The sequence below is a fragment of the Planococcus citri genome, chromosome 3, assembly GCF_950023065.1.
Source record: "Planococcus citri chromosome 3, ihPlaCitr1.1, whole genome shotgun sequence".
NCBI lineage: Eukaryota > Metazoa > Arthropoda > Insecta > Hemiptera > Pseudococcidae > Planococcus > Planococcus citri.
Genome location: NC_088679.1, coordinates 75,600,142 through 75,623,803, shown reverse-complemented (window position 1 = coordinate 75,623,803; position 23,662 = coordinate 75,600,142). Strand labels below are relative to the sequence as shown.

At 34.8% G+C, this 23,662-nt stretch overlaps 2 protein-coding genes across 3 annotated transcripts in view; one reads left to right on the top strand and one right to left on the bottom strand.

Moving 5' to 3' along the window:
• Window positions 1-23,662, top strand: part of LOC135839250 (slit homolog 3 protein) — a 660,297-nt gene that overhangs the window by 4,147 nt on the left and 632,488 nt on the right. The window lies entirely within an intron of this gene.
• Window positions 6,886-12,150, bottom strand: Arr2 (arrestin 2). Its single transcript, XM_065355181.1, has 7 exons — window positions 11,952-12,150; window positions 9,929-10,053; window positions 9,506-9,847; window positions 9,224-9,412; window positions 8,959-9,147; window positions 8,717-8,888; window positions 6,886-8,630 (listed from the first exon to the last, which is right to left on the bottom strand). Exons 1-7 carry the CDS (start codon window positions 12,013-12,015, stop codon window positions 8,464-8,466), a joined length of 1,248 nt encoding a protein of 415 aa, XP_065211253.1. The 5' UTR covers window positions 12,016-12,150; the 3' UTR covers window positions 6,886-8,463.

Genomic DNA, 23,662 nt, shown 5'->3' with positions numbered 1-23,662 from the left:
TGGGGGGCTTGGAATCCACAAAGGGGGAGAATTGGTTACGCTTCGTTAAAATTGGCGTTTGAAACGCGTATCAACATTCCATTTGACATTTTTACACTTTTTTGTAGAAATATTTCAATTCACCGGACGTACGTTATATCGAAAGATAACTGAATGGTGAGGGGGAGGGGGAGGGGGTGACGCTGTAGTCCGTTCTGTATCTCAGAAAAACAAAAAGAAGTACCCCCATATCATTTTTAAACGATTAAAAATATTACGACCAATATTAACAATCAATGTAATAGTGCTATTACTGACCCCTTTATGTTCAAAGCGCCGTAGGTCCACCCCCCTTGAGGCTGGAAAATCGATACATGGCTCATCTGGTGGGAAATTTGACGTAGAACAACATTCTTCAACCATTTTTGCGTTAGAGTCAATATTTTTCCATGAATTGGTCAAAAACCGATTTTGGGGGGCTAAGATCCACAATTTGGGGGAAAGCACACCCGGGACAGTAGGGGACTCCTCGGATTCGTTTTCAGGACATCAAAATGGACCAGTATACCAAAAATCAGCTTTCCACCTAGAGATTCAGTATAGAGCCTATTTTTTTGCTAATTCTACTGGACTATCTCGCAGTTTTTCGGGATCTGATGATGATTCGTATGTTGGAATTTTGAAGAATGATGAAAAATATCAAGTTAATGTATTCTCAGCTGTTTTTATAGCCCTCGAAATCTATGAGTATGATTCTGATATGTACTTGATGAGTGATTATCGATTTTTTTTTTCGAGTTATTTGTTGGGTTGGCAAACGTTTTTTTTTCACGATCTTTTTCATATAAATAAATACAATAATTCATTTTTTTAGGGTAATATGTATAACCCTTAAGCGATGACTTATTTTTATGCTGACATCGCTGAGGAAACCTCCGGGTTTGACCCGGAGGTTTCTGACCCGGAGGTTTCCTCAGTGATGTCAGCACGTAAAATTAATGTACTGACATCACTGAGGAAACCTCCGGGTTATGTTAAGTTAACAAGTAAAATTAAAATACTGACATCACTGAGGAAACCTCCGGGTGCTGACATGGACCCGGAGGTTTCCTCAGTGAAGTCAGCACCCGGAGGTTTCCTCAGTGATGTCAGTTCTCGAGGGCTATTGAATAAAAAAAAATTGAAGAATTTAATAAGGTATGAATAAAATTATTTGAGTTATTCAAATTGAAAATAATGATGAAAATATGAATGTTATTAATAAAATTAATTTCACACGTGACTCGCTCCAGTTAGTGATCAACTGATCACGATACCCCAACGACGATTACCTACCAAAACTTTTATCCTTGAAACGAGACGGGTCAAGTTCGATTTCGAGGCCCATACTTACTTATCCGAGAAAAAAAAAAACGAGATCAAGTTCGAGTTGAGAAAAAAAAGAGAAGCGAAAATTGTATTATCCAATAACGCTAGAAAAACTCCAGATAGGTAGTACGTAGAACAAGCAATTTACACGAGGAGAAGAAGCAGAAAGTTACCTCTCGTAATTCACAGAAAACTTATCTCGTAATTCGCAGAAAACTATCACGTTTTTTCGGACGTAGTACGTGGTACGATTATACATGAAAATTTGAACAACTCGATGTATACGAGTATGTAGTATCTCCACTATCTACTCGTATATAACTTTAGCCGCAGTAAAGTATACACAGATATCTACGACACGGCTGCTCAGCTCTTCGGGTATTGTTGCAGGATAATAGTTTACACACAAAAGTGAACGTTTAAAAATTTATAGCATAACGTCTCTCTCTTTCTATCTTTTGCTCCCTCGTGTACGTACGAGAGTAGGTAGGTATACGTTGCATCACCCAGCCAAACGCCGTTAACAGCATTAGAAGGACATATTAATTGAATAATAACGTCTTCAAGATAAAGTATAGTAGATTTATGAGAGTATACGCGCGTATTACCGAACGATTTTACCTCATCGCGCTGATCCTTGCGCCAAAGTGCCACCAATTCGCAGTGATTCGAAAAATAAAACCTACTTTCATCATTCATACTTACAACGTGAAAATTCAACGAATTTTCTCGATTTCATTCGATGTATCGATCTACATAAGTATACGCTTCACAACACAACAAATTGAGTAAATAAATAAATAAAAATTGACACCCCTGGTTAAATACCCACTTAAAATTATAGTACATACGAGCACTTGACTGAGATCTCTTTATATTGAGATAGTACATAAGCACAGCACAGTGTAGTTGGATAAGTACATACTACATACATATAAGGTACCTTTAAATCCAGATTCCAAAGAATCGATTACCTCCTCACCACCACTCACACTTTGTTCGTATATTGGTTATAATACCATTTTACTGCTTCGACTACTATACTTAAGAAGTGTATGTGTGTAGAGCAGCGAGATGTAGCGAGATATTTTCAATCAGAAATAGTAATCCGGTATTGAAGTAATCCGAAAAAATTGAAATCCTTTTTCACATTGAGCGTTTTTTTCATCTTCTATTTCTTAACGTTATTTTTCTTCTTATTTCGCGAGAGCATGAGGGCTCGATAAGCTGCTCCTCGAATGCCGAAGATGAGATTAAGATGAAAAATTTATTTACGCGCGAAAAAAAAACGTTGTTTAAAGTAAACATAGTCGTGTTTCGGAGCAACGAACTTTCTAAAAACTATACGTATTTAAGACATCATTATTGAATTATTAATAAGAGTAATAATTAATTGAAGTTTTAAATTAAATAAGTTATTATAAATTACAAGTAAATATTAAATCGTAATAATCGTAAATCTTCCAATTCTTAATACTGAAGAAGATAAAATCACAAAATTTACAATAGATACTTCCGCATGAACTTCAATTAACCATAAATGAAAAATAAATAATGTCATTTTTACTAAAGAAAGGTGGATGTGAACTGTGAAGTCTCCATGAGAATTACACATGTTGGGAGTGGATGTGGGAGAGGTGAAGTTATGTACCTATTGTACCTATATACATTTTTCTTACAATTGAGTTTGGGAGTTGAAGGTTTGCTGCAAGATGGTGTCAACTTGATGAGTTTGAAAAAGGGTTGGAATTGGAAAACTGATCAGATCATGTTATTTTGATTTATTATTGTAACGAGTAGGAAATAGCAAAGTGATCATTTGTGGTGTCTACTGCGCTAAAGGAATGCTTGGACTATCAAACGATGCGAAATATATTATACCTACTTATAAATGCTGAAGGGTTTCGATTAATTTATGTGATCTTTTCAATTTTTTCCTTGCGTCTTTGAGCTTCATAATCGATCGTGGTTTGAAGATGATCTCAATCTGACCAGTTACACGTTGATACTCGTAATACATACTTACACACGATTTGATTTTTTTTTTCAAGCCAGTGGGATTCGCCTGTTTGTGTGAAAAATCAAAGTACTCTGATTTTCAACCTGTTTTTGATTTTTTGGATTTTTACGATGCCTGCTATGCCATGTTGCCAAATTTCGGTAGTGGTTTATTCGTTATGCCTTGCCGTAGGTACTTGGCCTTTCTGCGTAGTGTGTATTTTTTCGACATATCTTTACATATTTCGATTTTAGAAATTATGTTATATAGTATTCTAAAAAAAACACAGAATTTATAATATATATTTCCATATTACATAACTTTAATTGACCATGAATGAAAAATGAATAGGTAATGATATTTTTACTAAAAAAAAGTGGATGTGAACTGTGAAGATTTCACATGTTGTGATTGGATGTGAGAGAGGAGAAGTTATACATTTCTCTTACAACTGAGTATGGCAGTTGAAGGTTTGCTGCAAGATGGCGTCGATGTGCCCTTTTTCTGAAAAGCTCACCATTTTATAAAAAAATGGAATTTTCTTTTTGTTGAGAATTAAAATAGAAAAGACAGAAATTTTTCTGTAAAATGTGAATGCATATTTGATAAATCAGAATCTTCAATGCTGAATGAAATTCGAAAATAATGTCTCACCTTGACATACTTTTAAGTAAGCAATTCGCATACAATCGATGAAGTCAAATGTATTTAAGTATGTTATGTACTTACACTATTTTCTGGGAGGTTGTGATTTCCAAAAATTGGATTTTCACACGTTCAGTTCCCGAAATTCGGCATCGTAAATGCTGAAGGTTCTCAGTTTAAGTACTCTGAATTTTTTTATAGTGCTTTTGAGCTCAAAATCGGTCTTGAAAGTTTTGAAGAAGGCGCCATTCTCGCCTGTTATTCGTTGACATTAATTTGATTTTAAAGATTTTTTTTCTTACGACTTTTAAACATTTTTTTCATTGGTGGAACCCACCTGGATGATTAGAAAAACGTACATATGTTGACTACATTTTCCGTCCAAGGGATGGATTCATTTGATGGAGATTCTTCCCCCTTTGCCATGCTCATTTTTGGCTTTGTCTATGAATCCAAATATTTTTTTTGATTTTCATTATTTTTGCCATGGTTCGAATCAATTTTGTTTTTACTACAGTGGATGCTATGCCATGTTGTCTAATTAATTTCCATTGTAGTCTCTTCGCTGTACCTTACCTACATTTGGCACGTCTGCGAAACCTGGTACGGCTGTACTTGCTATTTTGAAAGTTTCTCACTCATTTCAGTTTTTAAAATGTTGAATTTTGACTGGTAGCGAGTATTTATGAGTTCATTCTTAGAGGTGATAATTTGATGTATGTACTTACTTGCGTATTTTCTTCTCGACTTTTCATGAAATTTTCATTCAACAGTTCGCCTGCAACAAAAAAACCAAAACTATGTCATGTGGCCTATTCGCTGTGCCTTGCCTTCACTTTCACTTCTGCAAAGCCTGTAGATATTGTTTTGAAACTTTTTTTACTTACTTTGGTTTTGAAATAATGGTTTTAATGGCAATAAGTAGTTGAGCTCATTGTGAATTTATTTTTCGGAGATGATAATTTCGTGTAGGTGTTTGGAGTAATTTTGAAAGTATTTTCAGAGTTTTACAGAATGTCGGGTGTATTTTTCTTCCTGCGTGGATTGTTCGAGATGAGTTCAGTATTGCGAATTGATTACATATGGTGCTGTAGTTTACTGACAGGTCATTCCACGTCAATTCGATCGAGAAGTGGTAAGGGGGTCGGCGATTTTTTTTGAAAATTTTCCTGTGGAAAGACCTTTCAAAGGGATGACCAATGGCGCAAATCGTAGCCCTCTACCCCTTTTTTAAAGGCTGCTAGGGGGTGTCAAAGTTTTCAGTGAACGTGAAATATCATCCATTTCAGCAGTGGATTACTCGATAACCGCGATACCTACCAAAATGGAACTTTTACCTATAGTAGGCTTTTTGGTGATATCATGAAAATCAGTGTGGCCACTTTTTTTCGTACGAAAAATTAGCTCGAAAAGTTTCAAAACATAGTTTTCATATCGTTCCGATTCTCAAAAATTTTGAAAAAAATATATTATGGACAACTTTTCATGCTGAACAACATACTAGAAAATTGGGATGGCATTATGTCGTAAAGTCGATTTAAAAAAATTGAAAGTTCGCAAAAAAATTCGATTTCTCAATTTAAAACATGAAATGAATAAGTTTTGATAGGTGAAGTTGGCCCATTTGGCCCCAATTTTTACGTATCGGTTGAAAAAGTTGAAAACCCTTTGATTTGATGAAATGAACTCATCACAAATAAATCAAAACTCTGAGTGAATTGAAAAAACGAACGAATTTTATTCATTTTTTTTTGCCATGAGTGTATTTTTCATCAACTTTCTCATGAAATACGTCAGAAAGAGGTCAAAGACAACTGAATAAATTTAAACATTTTTTGATGTTTGCAAGGAATACGTAAAAATAAAAGTTGAATGGGTCAACTTCAACAATCAACTTTTTTTCATTTTTTATTAAATCAAAAAATCGCACCTTTTTTTGCAAACTTTCAATTTTTTTAAATCGACTTTACGACATAATGCCATCCCAATTTTTTAGTATGTTGTTCAGCAAGAAAAGTTGCTCATAATATATTTTTTTCAGAATTTTTGAGAATTGGAACGATATGAAAAGTACGTTTTGAAACCTTTCGATCTAATTTTTCGTACGAAAAAAAGTGGCCACACTGATTTTCATGATATCACCAAAAAGCTTTCCAAACCCCTAGCTATAGGTAAAAGTTCCATTTTGGTAGGTATCGCGATTATCGAGTAATGCACTGCTGAAATGGATGATATTTCAAGTTCACTGAAAACTTTTGACACCCCCTAGCAGCCTTTAAAAAAGGGGTAGAGGGCTGCGATTTGCGCCACTGATCATTTTTTTGGAAGGGCTTTCCTCAGGGATAATTTCAAAAAAACCGCCGACCCTCCTTACCACTTCTCGGTCGAATTGACGTGAAATGACCCTTTATTAGCCTCCGTGGGAAGCTTGGTTTTTGGGTGATATAGGTCAAACTTTCAAACATGCAGCAAAAATATCTCGAAAATTCAGCTTTATTTTATTAATAGAAAATTTTACGTATCATTTCCAATACCTTTTTTTTTCATAAACTAACTCTAGAAAAATTGGTTTTGCAGAAATACGTTTATAGTAGATTTTTTTTTCGTGATCAAGAGTTGAAGATTCTATCAGAATAACCCACTGATATTGGTTCTGATTTGTGCCTGTTTCAGTATTTTAGCTGCAATATCTCTTCAAATACATGATATTTATCAACTCCAATACGATTATATTATATGTAAATCACCAGCACGTGATTCTCCCATCACATTCCTTGCTGATTAAATTAAATTATATATGTACCTACACCTACCTACCCGATTCTCGGTACCCTCCATGTACCCCTTATATCTCTGCAATGACAAATTCGAGCAGCAGAAAAATACAAATCATATTTCAGTATATTTTTTTTTCGCTTTTATTTTTTCCACGCGCATTATAGTGATGTTCGTTCATTGTAAAAGGACTTGACGATATAAAAATTCGATCGATGTTCAATTTCAACGGTACTTAATGCAAGGAGGACAACTTAGCATTTAAAATTGAACCATTTCATAAGAATGATATAAGTAATACATAAAAAATTAACCTAAAATGATAGAATGTTTATAAATTAAACGTGCATGGAATATTCAATTTTAAATTCCAAGTTGACCGAATCGTTTGCATTATGGTAAATCGTAAATAATACTTAATTATATTATTGGTTTACATAATACATGTAATCGAATTTCCTATAATACATATTTACAAAATGCAGAATACATGGATGTAGGGGTAAACTGCCCTATTATGAGACCCTGCCTAATATGAGACCTTCGAATTTCTCAGCTGTTTATTAACGAACTTTAGCGCTGATTGCATGTACTAGTAGGTATTTGTCAATAACCAGGCCGCACCTTCAAACTGGAGAGTTTCTGTGCATTGTTTTTTTTTTATCCCTGAAAACGTGTTTTTGACATCGCCAATGTTTTGAAGAGGTGTTTTTGGATGAGTATTACAGCTGAACTAAGCAACGTAATTTCACTTTCTTTGCATAAATATGTAGCATAGATGTTATATTTTATGATTCTGGCATGTTTGGTGATTTATTTTATGATTTTATGGATTTAGAGGAAATCAAAAAAAAAACACTGATTTCCTAATATGAGACCCTAGGAGTTGCCTAATATGAGACCCTGTCTCATAATACAAATTACATTGAACTTTTTTGGAACAGGTTGAAAATGGCCATAAAACACTTCAAAACGCAATAAAATCATTTCAAAATATTAAAATTGGATGAAATTTGAATAATGGGCCTGTGAACTATGTACAGCTGAAGATTTAGACTTTATGTGCTCAATGAACACAAAAACTGATAAAAATGGCATATATACCCGATAAAAACAATTTGTATTGTTTATTAACCAAAATATAATGTTTTCCCGTCCTATTTCCATTTTTTTCCTATATTAAAAAAAAAACAACATAGGGTCTCATATTAGGACCACTTTTTTTTTTTGGTCAAAATTTCATTTTTTTTTGATTGAAAAAAAAATCATATAAATTTTTTTTTGTTTTTTAAATCAACACAAGGGGATTGTACATTGGAGTTTTGAGTACGTTTTAGTGCAATCAGAACTTGAAAATATGCAGTAGGTCCTGAGAAATAGACGATTTAGCTAAGGGGTCTCATAATAGGGCAGTTTACCTTAATTTTATCGACTCCAAAAATACATTTAAATAATCGAGTAGACTCCTATTATGAGGTTGCCAACTATTATCAGGTTTCATATTCATTATTATATCAGGAAGGTACATGAGTAAAATTTGATGAAATTTCTATTTCATTATTCATGATTTTCAGCTTGCGGGTAAAATTATGTAGGTACTATAGAACCGCAAAATGTATCAAAAGGGTACATCGAAGCGGTTGCATATCACAAAAAGACTTTTGTTTGATTTTTTTTTTATCGATTTGAATTTTGTATTATTCTTCGGCTTCACTCATTCTGGTCCTAGCGAAATCTTCGAATTCAATATTCTCTTCTTCGTCTGGTGCGTAGAAAGTATCCTCGTAGTGTGCTCGTTCTATGCTTCGTACACGTTGAAGGCCTGTTTTGGCTGCTTTGTTGTCTTTCGGTGCTTTGGAAGGAGCTAGAGAAAACATTTAAAGCGTTTAATACCAAAATTGGCGTATCTACTTATTTTTTTTTTTTTTCAAGAGGAATAAAATCTCTTACCAGTTAATTCACGGTGTACTAATTTCAAAGGCACGTCAGCTACCAATTCACCTCCCAATGTTCCGAATCCTAATTTTCCTCTAACAGTGTAACCAACTATGACACCCATCGAGTCAGGAGCTCCCTTGCCTACCGAATTTATCGTAGATGATGCCAAGTTAACGTCGTCGTCCTGTGTATGGAAACCTCATGTAACGATTTGCGTACAATTTGACTCAATTTAGGAAATATTATTGACTCACCTTCAAGTAACCATCCAATGCGATACCTCTTTTGTCGACATTACTGGAAGCCAGCGGTGTCAAAAGAAATTCTTTGGAGAAGGAGTGTCCTGGAGTAATCGGGCAGCCTTCGCGAGTTTCCAAACTAGCCACAATGTTGACCAATTGCATACTGACCATGGTCATTTCGACGTGTTGCATAACGTATAACTGAGGGTAAAAAAATAATCGGGGAATCAAGCTGCGGTTATATGGACGAGTGCAGAATTCTCGAAACTCGACTCACTTTTAAATTCTTGACGGTTTTTCGCGAGTTATTGGTGACCACTAACGAAGCTGAGACACTTTCTCCGTGATAGTAGACTTCTTTGCTCAATGTTATTTCCATGGTCACTCTACCCTGCGAAAAGGTGAAACTTTTCGAAGCCAGGGCACTCGGTAATCGATCTAAACGGACAATAGGTGCGAATTGTTGCTAAAAATTGAAAATAGGTTTGACAAAAATGAACATTTTCTTATATCTGATGTGAATTTATGCTTATTGTTTATGTTTTTCAATCGAGCTTACTTTTTTTATCGCCAATGAGACGGTAGATCTTTTATGGCCTGGATCATCGAGACTGTCTCCAACATATGTGCGTACTCTGTATTCGACTCCGAGCGGTTTGGATTTATCATTCGCTTCTCCGCTTTGAATAACCACCGAAGATGGCGCATTCGATGGGAATTTGAATAAAAATGGGTACGCTGAACCACCCAGTTTATCGAGCAGACGTTGTTGTAATTTTGTAATTTGCGTTTTCTCCTGTTCCGGTGGTACGATTTGTGCTACTTGTAGGGGTAATACTTTGCTGAATTTCACACCCATAACTTCGTCCTCTTCTCGTCCATATCTGTACGTTGTGATTAACTAGAGAAACAAATTGTAAACGAGGTTTGATGTTTGAATTTTAGGATAATACAGAAAAATGCGAAAGGGAGTATGTATTACTTGGCCGTAGATTTTTCGTCCTTTGAGGTAATCTTTTTCTACGTGAACGACTCCTTCGACAGGGTCGACGTTTCCATCGCAGTGATCGATGAAGTCACGTTTTCCAAGGTATACTGTGACTTTTCCTGCATCATAAAATCAAGTTGGGATTATAATTACATTAAAAATTGAGTTTGAATTTTCGAAATTCTCCGATAGGTGATTGCGAATGTGAATTTATTTCGTTGTTTGAAATTCAGTACTGCCAACTACCCTAATTTCGGACATTAAGGGGTTTTATCAATTTTGCTGATTGAAAATATTCCATAAAAGTAAAAGTGAACACGTTTTCTGATAGCTTGGATCATGGGCCTTCTCCCTGATGTAGCAGCTTTCATCTTATGCTATTTTGTTTGACCACTCACGTGATTTTTCTGAATGTCCCACGTTATAGTCCGGTGAAAAAGTTTTCTACAGAACCCAGCCAAACATTTTGACAGCTAAAAAAATGGTCTTGAATTGTCAAAAAGTTACTCTCGAACTCGATGAGAGGAAAGAAATATTCCATACATTTTACTATTCACTGTCTTTTTCTAGAGAAATTCGAAAACTGTAAAAATTGAAATTTCTGTCCTTATTTTGCGCACTTAGTTTGCTATTGAATGAATTTTTAGTAATTATTTATTTGTCCTCAATTTCCTCAGATTGGCTCGAGAAAGGCACAAAAGCACGAAAATACTACAGAAATTTCTTCAAAAAAAAAAATGAAAAATGAAAAATTTTCTAAAAAAGTTGAATTCATTTTCAAAATTTTCGTTTCCAATTTTCATTTAATTTCCTCTGATCAGTTTATTATCACCTATGCCTTTTTGAAAAATTGATTTTTCTTCTACCATTATTGCACAAAACGTGAGAAAATTTTGGAGGAATTCGTGATTTTAAATGAATTGTGCATTTTTTCACTACTTTCGCTACCAACCTTTGAAATTTGAAATTTTTTGCGAATTCAACAGTTCGTTGCTAAAGTTGAAAAAAATATGCTCAGTTCATCCAAAATTTCGAATTTTTTTCCGGCCCGAGTTTTCTCAAATTTTTTGTCATAATGGTTCAAGAAAATTTCAGAAAAAACCTGTTCAAATCATAAGTTTTTTTTGCCCTGCCTTCGCCTGGACAACTTGGTTTTTTTTTCAAATTTTCTGAAAAATAATTGTTCAAAGACAACGAGGTATAGTTTTACAAAATCTCGAGTAAGGAAAGAAATGAAAATTTTACAGGTCATTGCATCATTTTTTTAAATTCTAAAAAGTAGTCGAAAAATCACAAAAATATCCTGAATTCCTGACTCTGTTTTTCAATGAACCCCACGAACCTTGTCAGAGAGGTTACGTGAATTTTTTTTACAATTCTCTGGTTCTTTTGGATGAAGTAATGAAATGGGTAGTGTGGGGTGGGGAGCAAAGGGAGAATTTTGGGAAATTTTATGCACTTTCAATTGCAGAAAAATATCAAAAAAATCTACTATTAGAATACTTTTAAAATCTGGGGAACTCCTTGAAGACTTGAATGGGGGGGGGGGGGTTAACTATGAGTAGATTTGACGACCTTGACGCGATACGAAATTTAATTTTGGGAGCACGAAAGAGGCGCGAAAAAAGCACAAATCCAGCTTTTCGGATTTCAGTAGGCACCTGGTTTAGACTTTGAATTACTTGCTTGTCATTGTTGTGAATTTTTTATGCAAATTTTCTAGTAACTTTTTTTTGCAGTTTGAGAAAGGTAGGTTAATTGTATGTCATGAATTCATTATAAATTTATGAATTACGATGCCAAAATTTAAGTTTGAAATTTAATCAAGTTCGTCGACGACGGTGTGTTTGAAATAAAATCCCGATTATACGAGTACTATCTTTTTCAACGTTTACGTAAATTTTAAATTACGTAGATACTGTAAAAAAAAAAAAACATCGCGAGAACGATTCGATCATTCAACGACCTGATAATAAAGAATAATTCAAAGTGTGTAATATGTGGATGAAAAACTTACCATTCGGAGTTGTTTTCTTATAAACCTTTAACGAAACTACGAAAAACAAAAGTGCCAAAATCATATTGATTTTAGGCCAATTGTGAAATTTGCACTTTGAAAAAACTACAATACGGAGTATGTAATATTTTGTCACCGCTACGATAAAGTGTGTATTGCACTACAAAACGCGATAACGTGTGCTAAAGCATTTGGAATGAAAAAATGAGACTCTGGCATTGTTATGGTTTCTTTACGTATTAATCTATTTTCAATTGACATAAAATTAAGTTAAAAGAAACCTTTAAAGCTGAAAAAAAGAAGAAAGGTGTTTTATGACCTTAAAACCGTGCATAGAGTGTTTGCTTATACTTAGCTACAGCTCTGTATGAGTAATCCCCTCCTACGCATCGATGACAAATTTATTTATTTTAATTTGACAACGAAGGGGTAAAGGATTAGGGTTTTTTTTAAATGAATGAGTAAGTAGTTATGTTGGATCCTGGTGAATTTAGACGCAATTCGTCGATCAAAAATAATCGTATGTATAACGAATTTATTTGAAGTTGAACAGTCGACACTCGACAGTTTTGTCTACTTTACAAGTTATAGGGAACGAACGTCAGTCTCAGTATTATTCGACTTGATTTTGGTAATTATGTGATTTTCATTTCGATGTTCACGTTCTATTTGTAATATTGAGAATTGAATGAAAAATAAGTTGGTGAAACACATTACGTACCTATGCATAAGATTTATCGATTTGTTGTTTTTCAAAAGAAGCATTATGGGGCTTATTTGTGTTTGATTTCTTTTGTACGATTTCGTTTACCTATATAGCCTTGTCAATACGGAAGTTTTTGATGTGCGAAAATTAATCATACCTATACCTACTACTGTGTCGGGATTCATGCCACTGTACAGTATCGAAAGTGTTGGAGGAACTGTAAGGTCGTATGTGTTGTTTAACTCGAGTGTGATTGTACCATTGGCAAATCTGACAACATTGGTGTTGATTTTGATCACTGCAGGATTTTTTCTTACGTTGAAGACGTTTTTTAAAATTTTTTTGTTGCTTTAACTGTCCATTTTTGATTTCTTCTTGTATCTGTGAGCTTCGTTGAACTTTTCAGTCGGCCAGTTGATTACTTGAGAAAGTTTCCTCTATCGTTTTTCGTATTGATTTGAAAATTTCAGAATCCAATCGATTTAAAAATTTTTTTTTGGTAATTGAAAAACAATTGTATTCTTTTTTGTGCATAATACGAGCATTACTACTTACTTGCTGAATTTTTTCTGAAAAATTTATTGTTTGCTCCAAATACCTAATTCGATTTTTTTGGTTGATTCTTTTGTAACCTGTGTGTGTATTTTGGTCTTTTTTTCTGAGAAAATGTTTCAAATTATTCATATTTTTTACATTGCAAAAAAATAATATTAAGTTAGTTCTTTCGCTGTTGGTTTGAACAAAGCGGAAACGAATAGTCGGCGAGTGTCTTACGTGTCATGGAATAAGGTTTGGGTATTGGTTTCCGAGAAAATGGCCTTTGAAGGTTGTTTTGTTAATTTTTTTCTTGGCAATGAAATTTTTTTGTGTTGGTACATTTTTTGATGAAACTTTATGCATCGATTTCCGGATAAATATGAAGTTGAAAATGAGTCTCAGTAATATGATGACCTCACTAGACGTGAAAAAGTCTCAAAAGTTATGAAATCAGAACGCCATTCGTCTGTTTGGTTCTGAAAAAATGATCGGAGCAGTTTGAAGAAGTTGACAACTAGAATTTTTTTGAAAGTGAAAAAAGCTCGAGTTGTCAATTTTAAAATGCTTCATCTTCTGTCTGGAACTGGATACGGGAACGGAGTTGCGATTTTTGAACTTTTGGGACTTTTTTGCGTTGAAGGTAAAATCAACTCCCCAACCTTATTCCATGACATAAAGTACTGCCCCGGTAACGTCATTGCTATAGACGAGATATTCGCGAATTCATCGCTGTTGTTTGAAAAAGGGATACTGTAAAACTGACATCAGTGCATTAAAAAGTCTTGAGTACTTTCAATTCATAACGCAGAAAATAATTAATTATTCGACGGTCAGGTCAAACTACACTCTCGAGTCTTGCTTGAATTCCACAAATTCAAATTAATAATTGAAGATTTGTTGTGAAAAATATTCGCAATCCAAAAACATCACGTTCTCAAAATATCACATGTATTGTATGTACAGTAGGTATCCCTTTTTCTGCAACTTCTATTAGAAAATCCAGTTGAGCACTTCGCGTGAAATTCTCGAGTATGGTTTTAAAGCTTGGCGTAGGCCGGATTGTGGTCGATTTTTTTTTTCATTATTTTTTCCCCTCGACCCCAGTACCGTCGGACTCTCGGAGCTCGTCGAAGATTCGTGGCTTTCAATTTGTTCCTACGTATAATAAATCAACATCGAAGAATATGACTGCGAATAAATTGCTCCCGAATTATTTTTTATGATCGATGCGAATCTCTTTATATGGGTGTGTGACTAGTTGATGTGAGTTTGGCGGAGCTGCATCACTGATGGGTGATCCGAGCTAGGGTAGCCACACTATTTCTCCAATCTCCACCCTCGAAAGCTTTTGAAAGTGTATGGATTCTGGTGAATGCCCAAATGTTTGCTTTCTGGAGAGTAGTGTAAATTTTTTTCTCGAATTTATCTTACGACTGGTATACGAGTACTACATTCGCGGCTATGAGAAAAATATTACTGAAAGTACCATCTCTTTCTCGTCGTTGAAATACAGCTAAATGTTATTTTGAAGACAGAAGAAGTTGTAGGGAATATTTTTGAAAGACGATGACGAAAAGTGGTACGTTACTCTACCAATTTTTTTTTTTTGGACGCTGGAAGCCCTACAAATGTACCCGTCTTACGCCCGAGCACATCGCTTTGGCTTTGGGCTGTACCTACAGGTTTACGATTTGCGAAACATTATGCCAGATTCGAGCTCGGAGAAGTATCTGTGACGGTTTTGAATCTCATTTTGGTGTCTCCTATCGTATTTGCTGTATTTACTGACCTGCACCGAGATCGTATTGTTGATCGCTGGAAATTTTTTATACGTTTTGGTACTTGCAAGTATAATTTTGCATATTTTGGAAGCATTTTTTTGGTGTTCAATGTCACACACGTCGGAATAGTTCAGTCGTCTTGTGCTAGGAATATTGATGAAATTTATAACCAGTTCACACTTCCTTTTTTTTTTGATTAATTTGACATGCAGTTGGGGAAGTATTCCGATGATTTCTTCAATTTTTGGAGTTCGATGAAGTTTTGCATTAAGAATTTAATTTTGAAAAAACATAATATGAAGGGTGGTTTTCCAAAACGCATTAAGTCCATTTTTTTCGAAATTGATTTTTTCGCGCCATTTGGTTAGTGACGTCAGGACACATCATCTGAGACGCATACCTACCTAAAATACCTATTTTATCCATGTTCTTTCCAGCTTTTTGTGAAATTGTTGAAATGCGCTTGATTTTCCAAAACGCATTAAGTCCATGTTTTTTAACACTTGTAGAATCGCTTGTTCCCATACGAACTGATTTTTAAAATTTTATAGTATGTTGTATATGTGCATCCTTAGGAAGTATCGCCACAGAAATTTTCAACCCCCTCCCCCCATATTTACCCCTCAAAAATGACGTTTTCAGTTTTTTAACTTATTTTATGGTATTTATAACAATGACGATTGCGAGGTACATTTTAGAAACACCTTTTTTGGACGTATTTTTGACCCAATACCTTTTTCGAAATTTTTGCGGTGGTGCGCCATGTTAGAAAATTGGGAAATGTGTGTGTGTGGGGGGGTGAAATGGGAATTTTGGGGAAAATGACTATCAACGAGTAGGGTGTCGTTTTCTTATGATTCGATATCGCTGAGCACGAATATGACGTTAGATTTTGTTTTACACCCCCACAGCCCCTCCGGAGCCCTCAGCCCCCACCTCAATTTTCACTATTTTGGGAATGAAGTTACTTTGATAACGTTGGTGTCATTGTCTTATAATTCGATACCACTGAGCATGAATATGGCGTCAAATTTTCTCCTACACTAAAACTGCTCCTCCGGAGCCCTCAGCCCCCTCCTGAATTTCTATTCATTTTTGAAATAAAGTTATGTACTTTGATGAATTGTGGTGTCGTTTTCGTTGTTTTCTTATGATTCGATACTCACTTAGCCCTCTCCTAAATTTCCACCATTTTCAAAATTAAGCTGCTTTTACAACATGGAATCTTTTTCATACGAATTTCGCGCTCAGCAGTATCGAATCACAAGAAAACGACATCAATATCAACGTAATTCGAAAATATAAGGCAAAAACTTTCAAAAAATCACAATTCCTCAGAAGTGAAATACAAACATAATTTTTGATAAGAGGTTTTGAATTGAATGGTAATATGCAAGCTGGAAAGGAGAAAAGGCAGAAAAATGTACTTTTCGCGTGGTGTTTTTTTTAATTCTTCAATTTGTGCACTCGCGATTGAAAATAAACAGTAAGTAGTAGGAACCATTTTGTTGGAAATTGATTTTCCTACAAGATGGTACTTTCATTTTATAATTATCTTATAGTTACCTCATAATTTTCCCGAATGAATGCTAATTTTCAACATAAAACGTCTAGTGGTTTTCCAAAACGCATTAAGTCCATGTTTTTCAACACTTGTTGAATCTCTTGTGCAACATTCAACTCAACACCGCGTGTTGGATCATATCAAGCTATACCTAAACTTCAATGTTAGGTTGGTTGCATACTCAAAATAAGCCCTCTAATGAAATGGGAGTATGTTTTATGCTTTTTCTCGGAACTTACTTTTGGGACTTAATGCGTTTTGGAAAACCACCCTTCATATGTATTAACACGATTTGAGAAATACGATTATAGCAACCGATGAAATTTCAACTTCGAGAAATTCCTATAAGTATTTATGTAAAAGTGTAAATGTCAAATCTCGATTTTTTTTTCAAAATCGATTCAACATTGCTCAACGGACGTTATAAAAGCACTAGAGCCAACAATTTTGAATGATTCAAATTATTCGTGATTTTTGAATTTCACATTTTGGAAGCATTTTTCTGATGCCCAATTTAACAAACGTCGGAATATTTCAGTCGTCTTGTGCTGGAAATAGTTATAAAATTCAATACCAGTTCACTTGGTACCATTTTTTTTGAACACTTTGGCATGCAGTTGGAGAAATATCCCGATGATGTCTCTAATTTCTGGAGTTCAATGAAGTTTTGCATGAAGAATTCAATTTTGAGAAAAATTAGGATTACGATTTGAGAAATATTATTTTTACTAACCTATGAAATTCCAACCTCGAAAAACACCTTCATCTACGAATATGTAAATGTCAAATCTCGATTATTTTCCAAAATCAATTCAACATTGCTCAACGAACGTCATAAAAGCACTAAAACTTGAGGTCCTACTCGAAATACATAGTTTTGTTTGAAGCCCTGACTTGTTATCGTGTACTGTCACTTCGTTATGAATTTAGGTATATCTGAGTGTAATCAAATGAGATGTAACAATTTTGAAATATTCCAATTATGTATTGGTGATTTTTTGAGGTTCACAGCAACTTGGAAATTCTTCACGTTCTTGAAATCTTAACCTTATTATTGCCATTATTGGCATTTACTACAGGAATGAATAAAAAATTCTACCTGCTTTGTGCGAAAAGCAAGGTTCGGCGAAAAGGTAAAAATTACGAAGAATCGAAAGTACAGAATTTGAAATAAGAAAATAATAGAATTACAAAAAATCATTTCAACATTATTGCAGCAATTGCAGCCTTGTGGTGAAAAATCTAGCATCTTTTTGAAATGAAAAGCCAAGTTAGAATCATTTCTATGTCATGTTGGAAATTCAGTTTGAAGTTGAAAAAAAAATTGAAAGTCATCAATCAGCGAAAAGCAAAAACTCTCTTGCAATCAGGGAATAGCTGATACGAAAATTTACTATCGACCAGATACTTAGGATTTCTCTTCTGTTTCACTATAGCCATTAATTTTTTTCATTTTTTTTTTTTTGTAATTTTTGGATCTTTCGTTGTTGGTGAGCTGCGTTGAGTTCACTACAATTTGATCGAATTATTCAGTTTTGAGCATTGTGTGTACATAGTACATACCTAATCGTTATGAAATTAATGTTTTATGTAGATAAATTGAAGTAAAAGAAGAATAAACGAGGGGTTGGTAAAAGCTCCGGTGTCAGAGTTGAACTTGAAACAAATGAACGTCGAGCAGCTGAAAATTAGGGGATGAAGTTTTTTTTACGACCTCTTTCTACCCCTGTGAGTTTCATTCCAATCGGAGATCATCATAAGAGGGGGGGGGCTCTTTTCAGTGTATTTTCAAGCAATATGAATGGGCACGAATACGCACGTATTTCTGGAATATTCATTCCCCCTGGGTTTATCGGATTCGTATTTTTATTTCAGCTTTTGTGTACTCGTAAATGCTGAAAACAGATTTGTTTATAATGTTGTAAAATGACGAAACTAATTTTTATATCAATTTGAAAAAGAAAACATTTGAAAAAAAAATCGCTTAAACGATTCGGAAATTTCATTTCTGGCAGATTCTGAGAAACTAGTGTGGTGTAATTATGTTTAGGTAGTAGGTACCTACTACCTACATACCTATTGAATATGTCCATCTGTTTATTTCCCTTCGTTGTTTCTCCGGTCACGAACATATTCACGTTTAGGTTTATCGTATGTATTTTTTTGTTCTATTATGTATTACCCAAGTTGTGCAAGGTAGTTTTTTGCGTTAGAATGCAGACGTGGTGTAATATTTTAATTCGGAATGTCAACAGATTACAGAAATTATTTCTGCCTGAGTGCCAGATGCATTATGTTGAATGCTACTGATAAGCTTCGAATTTCAAGTTTTGAATTTTTTCCATCGATTTTCTAGTTGATTGGTGAATTTATATTTCGGTATCGGTGGTATTTTGTGTTTGGGCATATGCGATCGACTCGATGACGACGACGTAAGAGTATTTCCAGCTTATCGAATTCTAATGCCGCTGATAATAAGCTTCGAATCGTGAGTATTGAATTTTTCCCATCGGTTTTATCGTTGATTAGCGAATTATTTAGGTATACTTCGATGGTGTTTATTGTTTGGTGTGTTTGGGCATATGTGATCGACTCGATGAAGGCGACGTATGAGTATTTCCAGTTTATCAAAAAATGTCGATAAGATAAGGAATTATAATGGCATTACGCAGTATTTTTCGTTTCCAAGAAAGCCTGAAGTTGAACATTCGTCTATTGTGTTTTATTGCGAGCCTTTGGATGGGGGATGGTGTTGGGGTTTTGGTACTGGTTTTCTATCCTGTGCTGACTGCTGAGTTCGGTTCGAGCTGTATCCAGTGAACAATCGGTTGTTGGTTGACGGTTGTCGATAGTCGTTCGATGAAAAATTTTCGTCGTCACTTCGCGTGTGTAGTTTCGTGTTTCTTGATCAGCTATAATTCTCGATGTCGTTATGATGCTACAAAATTTTAATTTATTCGATTTTAGATCACGATGTTTATATTGCGTCAAATATTATGGTCATTGAAAAAGTTTCATCGTTGCTTCGCGTTGTGTACCTAAACCTATACGAGGTTTCAAAAAATTTCGTGTGAACTATGATAATAGATGATGGTGCTGTGGTGAGCGTGGATGGTTTTAATTTATTTACTTTTTTTCATCGCTATATTTTAGCATAAAATGAACTCTTATATGTATGTCCGGTAATTTCAATCCGACTTTTTTCCATTCTGTTGGAAATTCGAGTTTTTACGACCGGATTTTCAATTTTTTTGACTAAAGGTTTTTTTAAATGAAAAAATTATTAGTATAATATTCTGACGCAAAAATGAAAATCTTTTGGGTAATTCGGTTGATTTTTCAGATTTTTGTGAATTATTTTTTGTAGAGACTTGTTAGTGATTAAAATTTACAAAATGAAAGGTCTGCAAAAATTACAAAAATGAAAATAATTACCTACTTTTGTAAGTATTTGACAGTCATCAACGTTTTATGCTTCATTCTTGTAAAATGCAAGTTTTGGATTTCTGAGAATTTCTTGAAAATCTGAAAAATTTCCCAAAGCTGTTTCAAGGCTGAGTTCATAATTTCTTCTTGAAGTTAGTGTGATTTTATTCAAGCAAGGTGAACCAATCGATGCGAATAATTCCTTCAAAATTCAATTCTCACACATCGAGTTATTACTTGTTCGGAGCCATTTTCTGGAGCCTCCAGAGATTTTTCAATTTCACTGAAATTACTGTTGAAGTCTCGTTTTCTGTCAGAAACAGCCAAACGTCTCACTTTTACCCTAAATTGTCAAGAATTATAGTTCTGATGTGACGTTTTTTTCTCCAGAAAGTGCTTGAAAAATATCGTTTCTTCGGCTGAAATTGTCAAAAGTCTCGTAATTATCGCCAGAAATCGCAAAAACTCAATTGTTGGCCCAAGATTATCAATTTTTTTTTTCAATTAGTTTCAAAATGTTTGTGGTTTAACTTTTTTGCCAAAAATTGGGAAAAGGACTATTTTAGCAGTGATTTCAAAATGTCCTGCTTTTTGCTGAAATTGAACACGTTTCTATCGATTTTCATTCTTAGATTTTGATAACAAACGAGAAGTTCTGGTTTTTTTTTTTGATGAATTTTTTTCTGCATTAAAATGTATTGCCCATGTTTTGTTACTTTTTTGGTTACTTTTTGGATACTTTTTTGAGCTTTTTGGGTTACTTAAGGCACCTTTCCTTTTCGGAAAAAAATGAGTACGAGCTCTGGAATTTCAAAAAACAATTACTGAAAATCGCAAAAAATTCAAAACTGAGGTCCTGATGCAATTTTGATCTAGCTTGATTTCATTCAAATCGTAGGGCAACCATTAAAACTACCACAGCAAAATCTTACAAAATACTAAATAATGAACATCGGCGGCATATCGAATAACCTCTGGTATAAGAAGTACAATAATCCAATTTAGTCCTAATTTTTCTCTGGTCACTTTGAGACAAAGGGACGATGACAGCGCTGAATTATGCTACAAAATGGCGGCAATTTTGATTGACAGGTCAGCCGAAATCGCAGGTTTTGCGTTCCAACATGAGACTTTCACGGAATTTTTTAAACCGTACAAAGGTAGATCGAAAGAGCAGGCAAAAATTCATCACCTGTCAAAATCTCAAGTGCTAAAGCGCCTTTTTTGATTTTTGGTGAATTTTCAAAAATCAAATTTTGGCCAAAATGTGAGAAAAAAATCAAAATTTTACCAAATTGACCTAGAAATCTGAAATTTGGGATATATCCTATTTTCGACCTGCCAAATCGATTGGAAACTGTTTCAAGCCGTTTTGAGCAGTTCTGGAGCCTCCAGCAGATTTTTGAAACTCGAAATTCTCACAAAATTTCATCAAATGGAGTTGGAAAGCCGAAATTCATTCTGCAAACTAATTTCAATACGCTATGAAGTCGACTGCAGGTGATTTTCCAATCGTTTTGGAGCCTCCAGCGATTTTTTGAAAATTACTGGAGCGTCCAGTTGGTTTTTGAAACTTGAAATTTCCCCAAAATTTCATCAAATGTGGTTAGCAAGCTGAAATCAACTCTGCACTTCAATTTTAACACCTTCTGGAAGACGACTTCAGGCGAGTTCATGTAATTTTGGAGCCACCAGTGACTTTTTGAAAAGTTTCAACGCGTTTTTAGGAGAATTGAAATTTCGAAAAAGTAGCTGGAAGTTTCAAAACCACTTGAAACCACCATGCAGTCGACTTCATATTGTATTGAAATTAGTTTGCAGAGTAAATTAGCTTGCTAACCACATTTGATGAAATTTTGGGGAAATTTCAAGTTTCAAAAACCTACTGGACGCTCCAGTAATTTTCAAAAAATCGCTGGAGGCTCCAAAACGATTGGAAAATCACCTGCAGTCGACTTCATAGCGTATTGAAATTAGTTTGCAGAATGAATTTCGGCTTTCCAACTCCATTTGATGAAATTTTGTGAGAATTTCGAGTTTCAAAAATCTGCTGGATGCTCCAGAACTGCTCAAAACGGCTTGAAACAGTTTCCAATCGATTTGGCAGGTCGCAAATAGGATATATCCCAAATTTCAGATTTCTAGGTCAATTTGGTAAAATTTTGATTTTTTTCTCACATTTTGGCCAAAATTTGATTTTTGAAAATTCACCAAAATTCGAAAAAGGCACTTTAGCACTTGAAATTTTGACAGGTGATGAATTTTTGCCTGCTCTTTCGATCTACCTTTGTACGGTTTAAAAAATTCCGTGAAAGTCTCATGTTGGAATGCAAAACCTGCGATTTCGGCTGACCTGTCAATCAAAATTGCCGCCATTTTGTAAGTAGGGTCACTTTTTTTTTGAGGACAAGTGCTAGAAATGTTCCTTAGGACTTCCCCTTTAAGAAAAAAGTTGTCCCGGAGAATCGGCAGGGGGGTGCAGGTGGTCCTTATGCGGGCCCCCCGACTAATAACGAATTATCAAAAAAAATTTTGCTTCCCTTCCGGAATATCTTGGCAGAGTTCGACGAGCATTAATTTTGTCGATGGGGTTGAACCGATTTTGCACATAATACATTACGTCTTCAGCACGCATCTTCAATTACTCATTTACTGTCCATGAAACTTGAACACAATTTTCTTGTATTATATTGGTAGTACTCGTACATTGTGGTGTTTTTCGAAATTTCGAATAATACATAGGGTAATATACGCCAACGTGTGCGCATAAATCGAACTTTTCCAATTTCACCACTGTCGGGTACAGTTTGCGACGACTTTTCATCTCTAGGCTCTCCCTGAATTCAACCCAGCGAGAGGGTCGCTAGTAACAAAAGTTTTTCCGTTTATGGAAAACTTTGCGAGGAAAAAAATACACATATACATCTTATGCCATACAAATAAAACACAAAAACACAATGCACACATCGTCGAAAAGAAAACACATAAGTATGAAAATTCGCCGTGCGAAAGCATTATCGGTGTTCGATTTTCCTCTGTCGTCGTCGTTGTCGTCGTCAGTTGTATTTTTTATACCTACTCGTATAGGAGTTTTATTATGTTTATAATTCGTTCCCTTTTTCTTTTCTTATTTTTTCGCGTAGCAACAATTGTACCCTAACGTGGCCTAGTAGTAGTGGGGTTATTTTTATATACATTTGTGTACCTTATATTGGGTGTAACCTGTTCTTCGTCTGTGGGTTTTTTATTCTGAAAATTGAACAGGAAAAACGATTTTTTTCTGAGGCTAATGAGGTTTTCGTGCTGTGGTCATATTTGCTGTCTTTGGACTGTCTGAAAACCATGGTCAAGCCGAATTAGTAACAAAATAACATCAAGCTCGACTAAATCACACAACGTCGTTCTGATGTCGCGCCATCTGAGGATGCGATAGGCGAATGAACTCGTTTTACTTTCAGCTAGTCTTTTTTTTTTTTTTTAGGTTAGCCGACGACGTCGCTCGTGTCGCGAAACACACGCAAAAAATAAAATAAAAACAAGAGATGTTGAAAAAACCACAGGAGGCCAACCTCGAAAGAGAAGAAAAACTACGAAGGGGGGAAAAGATTGACGTTTTTTTTCGCGACAACGTTGACAACAAACACGTTACCTTTTCGGTCTTTTTTTTCCGCCTCTCTTTCCCCCCTCATCCTCTCAC

Bases quoted from the DNA above. Each gene is read 5' to 3' on its own strand.
- Arr2 (XM_065355181.1), bottom strand. From the start codon at position 12,015: ATGATTTTGGCACTTTTGTTTTTCGTAGTTTCGTTAAAGGTTTATAAG. The intron at 10,054-11,951 runs GTAAGTTTTTCA...TTTATGATGCAG, and splicing joins TAAGAAAACAACTCCGAATG to GAAAAGTCACAGTATACCTT. The intron at 9,148-9,223 runs GTGAGTCGAGTT...TTTTACCCTCAG, and splicing joins AAACCGTCAAGAATTTAAAA to TTATACGTTATGCAACACGT.